Source organism: Phaseolus vulgaris, chromosome 5, assembly GCF_051622355.1.
Source record: "Phaseolus vulgaris cultivar YP4 chromosome 5, ASM5162235v1, whole genome shotgun sequence".
Lineage (NCBI taxonomy): Eukaryota > Viridiplantae > Streptophyta > Magnoliopsida > Fabales > Fabaceae > Phaseolus > Phaseolus vulgaris.
The window spans coordinates 2,177,105-2,184,985 of NC_143502.1; the positions used below are offsets into that span (position 1 = coordinate 2,177,105).

At 34.6% G+C, this 7,881-nt stretch overlaps 1 protein-coding gene across 3 annotated transcripts; it reads left to right on the forward strand.

The window, feature by feature from the left end:
- Positions 1-2,233: 2,233 nt before the first annotated feature.
- LOC137834767 (amine oxidase [copper-containing] gamma 2) lies at positions 2,234-7,499 on the forward strand. Of its 3 annotated transcripts, none has more exons than XM_068642948.1 (5): positions 2,234-2,626; positions 3,158-4,621; positions 5,063-5,176; positions 5,600-6,147; positions 7,119-7,499. In XM_068642948.1, exons 2-5 carry the CDS (start codon positions 3,311-3,313, stop codon positions 7,327-7,329), a joined length of 2,184 nt encoding a protein of 727 aa, XP_068499049.1. In that variant the 5' UTR covers positions 2,234-2,626; positions 3,158-3,310; the 3' UTR covers positions 7,330-7,499. The 3 variants fall into 3 exon arrangements, with proteins under 3 accessions (XP_068499049.1, XP_068499047.1, XP_068499048.1); XM_068642946.1 differs by lacking the exon at positions 2,234-2,626 and adding an exon at positions 2,642-2,927; XM_068642947.1 differs by lacking the exon at positions 2,234-2,626 and adding an exon at positions 2,692-2,923.
- The last annotated feature ends 382 nt before the right edge of the window (positions 7,500-7,881 follow it).

Genomic DNA, 7,881 nt, shown 5'->3' on the forward strand with positions numbered 1-7,881 from the left:
ATATTCACCAGTTGTTAAACTCACTATTGTCTATTTCTTATCACCATTTTTATTGTAAAACACTAGCATCTTAAACAATTGGTTAAACAATTGGATGTGGATAATGTTTTTTTTGCCAAAGATTTGAATGAAGAAGTATATATATGAACTTACCTCAAGGTATAACTTCTACCAAAGCTAATAAGTACGTCGCTTGACCAAATTATTGTATGTTTAAAAACAAGTTAGTTGATAATGGTTTAGAAAACTTACCAACTTTTTAATATTTATTGGTTTTGTTCAATTTAAATATGATGGTACTTTATTCACTAAAAAATAAATATTTCTTTCATTGATCTTCTTATATATGTAAATGATATTATTTTAATGGAAAGTTGCATCGTTATATCAATAATATCAAAATATCATTAAACAATACTTTCAAGATAAAAAAATATCTTGGTCACCTAAAATATCTCTTAGGTCTTGAGATTGCTCATTCAGTTAGAGGTGATCCATATTTGACAAATGAAATTTTCCTTAAACATTCTTGCATATACAAGTATGGTTGGAGTAAAGCTTGTTCTTAGTCCTATGACAAGAGTCATGAAGTAAAAAAAAATGAAGTATTTGTTTGAGCATAACATGAATGTTCATGACCAAAAAGGATAAAGGAGGTAAATAAGTAAACTTCTTTATTTAACTAACACCATACCAAATATTTTCTATACCATTCAATTCCATCATCATCATCAAGTTGCACAAAGAGTTTTAAGATATATAAAGGTTACACCATCATAATATATATATATATATATATATATATATTTCCCTTCTAGCTTTGTTATTCAATTAGAATGCTTTAGTGATTCTGATTGAACTTCTTGTGTTAACACATGTCGATATGTTACTAGATTTTGCATTTTTTTTTCTTGGAGATTCTTTGGTCTCATGGAAAACAAAGAAGCATGATATTTTGTCTCATTCTTCATCTGAAGTATCGAGCTCTAACTACTCTGATTTGTGAAAATTATAGTGACTTGCATACCTTTTTGATGATCTTCACATCACTCATTGTTTATGATAATCAAGCAACAAGATATATTGTAACAAATTCCCAACTTTCATATGAGCGAACAAAACACATTAATATATTGTCACATTATGAGGAAAAGCTCGAGCAACACTTATTTAATCTTTTACAACACTTATTTAATCTTTTGTTCATACCCAAAATAAAAAGGCAATAGGAACATCCCAACCAAAAAAAATTAATTTATTAGGCATCCGAGGTCTTAAAAAAATTATTGAATACTAAAAAAAATCTCAAATATATTGAGCCTCTCACTACATATTATTTAAGTAATATTTTAAAACAAAAAAAGAAAAAACTTGTTAATCAATTATGCTATTGTTTTGGGATAAATGAGATGTCATATCTAAATTATTTGTGGGGGTTGCATTCGAAGTTTGTGCTTATGATGACTTCCATCTCTACAACCGACAGCAACTTGTAAGATGGAGGGACAGGAGTACCAAATTTAAGGACAAAATTTTTGTATGCATCTCTAAAAATGCAGCCACTTCATGTGATAAGTTCTGCACCAAACAACCTCATTGTTTTCAAACTTCTATGCAAAATAATTCTACTCTTAAAAACTAGAAACCATTGCAGAGAAGCATGTTTATGAGATCAGTTAATGGCTTTAGAAATAAAAATGAGATGTTCAACACATTTTCTGAGACTCAACATGTTGATACTTCAAGATTGGATATTTTTTTAGGATATAGTAGCGTAGTTCCAACGATCTCATTAAACTATACGCAACTCACTAATTTATAAAATGAGATTTCAAAATAGTTTAGATAGTGTTCCAGCACAGCTAATATAGTCTCATATGGTTTAAGAGTTGAGGTTAAAGACAATTTATATACTTTTTTTCTTCTCCAATTCACCAAGACGTCTTTTAAAAACAAAACTGCGACTGAGTTCAAAACTAATATAGTCTCATATTGTTCAAGAGTCGAGATTAAAGATAATTTATATACTTATTTCTTCTTCAATCTATCAAAACGTTTTTTAAGAACAAAATTGTGATTGAGTTCAAAACTAATATAGTCTCATATCGTTGAAGAGTCAAGGTTAAAGACAATTTATATACTTCTTTCTTCTCCAATCCACCGATACGTCTTTTGAGTTCCAACACTTCAAAACGGACACTACCTTAAAATTGAATGTAGAGTGATTTTAGTCAAATCAAAATTTAATTCCGATAGTGACGGGTTGAAGTTGCGCATTCTGATTTTTGGTGCAGGGACACCTAACTTTTCCCATGTCGTGTTGCTAAAACGCCATGGAAATGCCTAAAGAACTGTTTTCTTTACCATATATTTTCAATCCTCACTTGCATGCGTGACCTTTCAAACTTTATCATTATCAATACAAACTCTCCACAACATTAATCACTTTATTAACTTTCATTAACATCAAATATGAAGATCAAGCAAGTGCTTACAACCAGTTAATACATATCAAGGGAATAATGCTGTTAAGATCCAAGTGTTTATAAAAATGATTTTTAGTATCTGGTTCTTAATGAATATGGATTCCAACCATTAAGAAGGTTGATATTATTATACTATTAAAGTAAGTAACTGCATCATTTCTGATGATTCTTCTACTTAAAAGTTGAAATTAATGATAGTTTAAATACATTTTTTTTTCTTAATCTGATCTAACCAGACTTTTTTTAAGAATAAAATCTGCTCTATAATAAGACAGAAATCAGAAATAGGCCTATGGTGACTTCCTATTGTAACACATACTGGACACAACATGATCCTATATAATACGTATCATTTAAGAAACCTGTCTGAGCTTAGCTTCATATTTCAGTTCACTTGTTGAATTTTATAGGGCAAGTAGAAGAAGAACACAGAGATAGTAGGTAACCCCAAAGTTATGAGGATTGTGGTTTTACTTGTTTGTGAATGACCCTTTTGGTAGATAGTGTTATGAATGCATTTCCTCGATCGTTGTGATAGACAATAACTTATTTGAGTCATTTTAGTCTTGTGGGAAGAAACAAAATTGCTACTCTGATAAACTGCTAAAGTCTCTCTCTGCATAAGATTCTTTTATCCATTTTATCGTTAGTGGTTGGTTCTTTGTGTGCAGGTTACAGAGACTCCTCCAATTATCAATTTCCACCGTCACCATATTCTCTGCTCCATTTCTCAGGTCTCTGACTGCATAATATATACTCACGTGAAGCTTTCTCAAGATAAAGTCTACTTCAAAAACAAGCTCTCTCACCACTGATATCTATCCATGGAGGCCAACAAATTGTGGCGCTTCCTGGTTCTCTTAACTGGGGTGGCAATGATTTCACTTGTTAGCTGGCTTCACCTTCCATCGCTTTCCAACAAGGAGGTTCTAAACTGCAACCTCTACTCTGGTTGGTGCATCTCAAAGAACCGCTTCTACTCTTCAGCACGGCCTAAAGAGATCAAGAATCCATCATCTTCTGACCACCAATCAGAAATTCCTCAACACCCTCTTGACCCTCTAACTGTTCAAGAGTTCAACAGGGTCAGAACCATCCTCTCTTCCCACCCTCTGTTCAAGTCCTCATCCAGCTACACTCTGAACTCCGTGGTCCTTGAAGAACCAGACAAAAAGCTAGTCCAAAAATGGAGAAAGGGTGATCCACCCTTGCCAAGGAAGGCTTCTGTGGTTGCAGTTGTGAAGGGGGTCTCTCATGTGCTCACTGTGGACCTCGAAATCAGCATGGTGGTCAGCCATGAAACCGGCTCTTCTTCCGGGTACCCCATCATGACTATGGAGGACATGGTGGGGGTGCTGGAGGTTCCCCTCAAGAGCTCTGAGTTCAACCGTTCAATCACCAAACGTGGTGTCAATTTAGCAGACCTGGCTTGCTTGCCAATCTCTTCAGGGTGGTATGGGACACCAGTGGAGGAGAATAGAAGGTTGATCAAGGTGCAGTGCTATTCCAAAGAAGGCACTGTGAACTTCTACATGAAACCGATTGAAGGTGTCACTGCCTTGGTTGACATGGATAGAAAAGAGGTGGTGGCTATTTCAGATGATGGCCAAAACATCCCTGTGGCTAGTGGTGCCAACACTGACTACCGTTATTCCATTCAGAAGCTCAATGGGGAGTTGAGGCTGTTGAATCCAATATCCTTGGAGCAGCCACAAGGTCCAAGCTTTAGTGTTGATGGGCACTTGGTGAAATGGGCAAACTGGGAGTTTCACCTGAGACCTGACCCTAGAGCTGGGACCATAGTTTCACAGGTGAAGGTGAGGGACCCTGACACATCAAAGCTGAGAAATGTGATGTACAAAGGGTTCACATCTGAGCTATTTGTGCCTTATATGGATCCCACAGAAGGGTGGTACTTTAAGACATACATGGATGCTGGTGAGTATGGATTTGGGTTGCAAGCAATGCCATTGGACCCCTTGAATGATTGCCCTCGGAATGCTTACTACATGGATGGTGTGTTTGCCTCTTCTGATGGAACACCTTATCTCCAACCCAACATGATTTGCATTTTTGAGAGTTATGCTGGTGACATTGCTTGGAGACATGCTGAGTGCCCCATCACTGGCCTCAAGGTAACCTTTTCTCTCATGCCAACCTCAAACTAAAGTTTGTGTTAGGTTTGATATCACAGATTCTAGCCAAAAGTTACTATATGTAGCTTGAATATTTGGAACATGTGCACCAAAACATCAATCCAAAACACAGTTAAAATGAAGCTCCCACTGTTTTCTTGTTGCAAGTTCAATGATCATGAATTAGGATGCCTTGCTACACTTATCACTCCTTTCACAGTCCTTTCATCTGAGGATTTGAGGATTGGTTTGGTGGTATGTAGAGTATGAAGAATGTCTATAGGTCAGATATTGAGTAGATTGACTTTGATCAGTTTCTGTTTCTCATTTTAGTTCATTTTAGTTTATTTATTCTTTGCAGATTAAAAAAAATGTGTTGTTCTGATTTAGTTGAATGAATTTATCTCTCAACTTTATTCTGGGTTTGGGCTATTATGGCAGGTTACTGAAGTGAGGCCAAAGGTGACACTAGTTGTTAGGATGGCAGCTGCAGTGGCAAACTATGACTATATTGTGGATTGGGAATTTCAAACCGACGGGCTAATCAGAGCAAAGGTTTCTATATATTATTGTTCAGCATTGATACTCCCGAAAACCTTTGTAGGCATGTGTACAATAAACTAATCAACGTTTGATGTGATACATTAACATATTCAAAGCATGGATCCAATCCCAATTCCCTGAAAGCAATCTATATAATAAACTAATCAAGTTACGTGGTACTTTATTTTTAAAGTATGGATGCAATCCAAGATTCCTGAAAACCTTTAACATTAATTGATGACCTGAACGCACTTTTATGCACCCTTTTCAATAATGTATCCCTTACACAATATGTTGGGTTATAGCAAAATGGACAACTTGCACTACTATAGTGACTACATATTTATGATTTGGGGTGAATGATGATAATGTTTTTGTATTGTTTAATTAGTACACAGTAGTTTATGCTAATGTGTAGGCATTTGTCTGATGCAGGTTGGACTGAGTGGAATCTTGATGGTGAAAGGAACTACCTATGAGAATATGGACCAAGTCCCTGAAAAAGACTATCTTTATGGAACCCTTTTGAGTGAAAATATTATTGGTGTGATCCATGATCACTATGTCACATATTACCTAGACATGGATGTTGATGGGTCAGAGAATTCATTTGTTAAGGTGAACATAAAGAAGGAAGAGACGAGTTCAGGAGAATCACCCAGAAAGAGTTATTTAAAAGCTGTTAAAGAAGTGGCAAAGACAGAGAAAGATGCTCAGATAAGACTGAAACTGTATGAGCCATCAGAATTTCATGTGGTGAATCCATTGAAGAAGACAAGGGTAGGGAACCCTGTGGGGTATAAATTGGTTCCAGGTGGCACAGCAGCTAGCCTGCTGGATCCAGAAGACCCACCACAGAAAAGAGCAGCCTTTACCAACAATCAGATATGGGTCACTCCATACAACAAGACTGAGCAATGGGCTGGTGGCTCATTCGTTTACCAGAGCAAAGGAGATGATACTCTTCAAGTCTGGTCCAACAGGTTACACATTCTTTTCATCATTCTACCTTTTTTTATGTCATGTTTCAATGTCAATTCTATAATCATGAATAATGTCACATTTGCTGAAATATAAATAGTTGAAGTACATGTAGATCCATAACTTTAGAAATCAGAACCATTAACCATTAACAAAAAACTGAACAAACCTCGTCAAGACGGTAATTGACTTTGATATCATATTATAAAATAGATTCTAAATGATTTTGATATCACATTATAAAATAAACTCTAAATGACTTTGATATCATATTAGAAAATGTACTTTACACCTAATTCAATTTTACAAAATCAACTTAGAACCACTTATATGCTATAAAATGTTATTATCTTTAATCGACATGAGATCTTAGAAATGAGAGAAAAATAGTTGAAATTCATGTAGATCCTTCACTTAAGAAATATCTTAGAAATGAGAGAAAAATTAGTTGAAATTCATGTAGATCCTTCACTTAAGAAATAGGACCACTAAATTTGAAGTCAGAGACAAATAGTTGAAATCCTTGTAGATCACCACTTTATAAATAGGATCACTAAATTACAAACGAGAGACAAGTAATTTTACCAAGTATAGAGTGTGCTGAAAAAGAATGCTAGAGTACGTGTTGGGAGAGGTGAGAGTCATGAATGCATATGCGTGTTCATGAGGAATTACTCTTTATTTGGAGATATACAACTCATACTTACATGTCATTCTCATTATATGTTGGCAAATAAGAATGGAGAACAATTTAAAATCATTGTTTGTGAGGTATACAACCAGAGATAATTCAGGAAAACTTTGGTTTATCATTTCATATCTTGTGTCGTCATGGATCAGTAAAAGGAAAGATGAACTTTCGTGTACTCAAAACACATAGGTTGGAGAAAGTGCTCACTCACCAAATGCTGAACTTTTTTACCAGTGAAGACATCATGTTAAATTCTGAAAGTGTTTGATGTTTGATATGCAGGGATCGTCCAATTGAGAATAAGGACATAGTTTTGTGGTACACAATAGGATTTCATCACATACCATGTCAAGAGGACTACCCTATTATGCCTACTGTGTCATCAAGTTTTGATTTGAAGCCTGTTAATTTCTTTGAGAGAAATCCAATTCTTGGAGTTCCTCCCAATTTGGATGAAGATTTACCTGTTTGCAAGGCTCATGATTCAGCTTGAGATTCCATTAGATGCATGCTTTATTTATACATGAACAAAATGGGTATGCCCAAAACTCATATTTAAATAATTAGTTTGGGCAGCCAAAATTGGACTATCATGTTAAATTTCTAGAATGTGACTCCAATCCCAATGTATATCAAAATTACTTTTTCCCTATTTAGTTATAACATTCTTGCCTTTTCTTTATGACAAACATAAATATGTGCCAAAAAATGTAATGAAGAAGTAAATGTTTTTTATAAGATCTTCAAAGCATATGAAATATATTAAGGTTCTGTTCTAATCAGATGACCATTTCACTAAACCATAAAAAAAAAGCATAAGTAAATAAAAAGAAGGTATAGTGTGCAGAATACACCTCTCATATTGAGAGTTTTTTTTCATATCAAAATGAAGTTTTTATACTCCACTCAAGAAAAGACTTAGTTGAAAGTTAGCTTGTATATTTAATTGGTTATTTAAAAACATAATAGTTGAAACAAGATGCATAACAGGAGAACTTATAATTTTGAATTGTAAATTGTTTCATATTATGAATAATAATATTCA

Bases quoted from the DNA above. Each gene is read 5' to 3' on its own strand.
- LOC137834767 (XM_068642948.1), top strand. From the start codon at position 3,311: ATGGAGGCCAACAAATTGTGGCGCTTCCTGGTTCTCTTAACTGGGGTG. The intron at 4,622-5,062 runs GTAACCTTTTCT...CTATTATGGCAG, and splicing joins GCCCCATCACTGGCCTCAAG to GTTACTGAAGTGAGGCCAAA. The intron at 6,148-7,118 runs GTTACACATTCT...TTTGATATGCAG, and splicing joins CTTCAAGTCTGGTCCAACAG to GGATCGTCCAATTGAGAATA.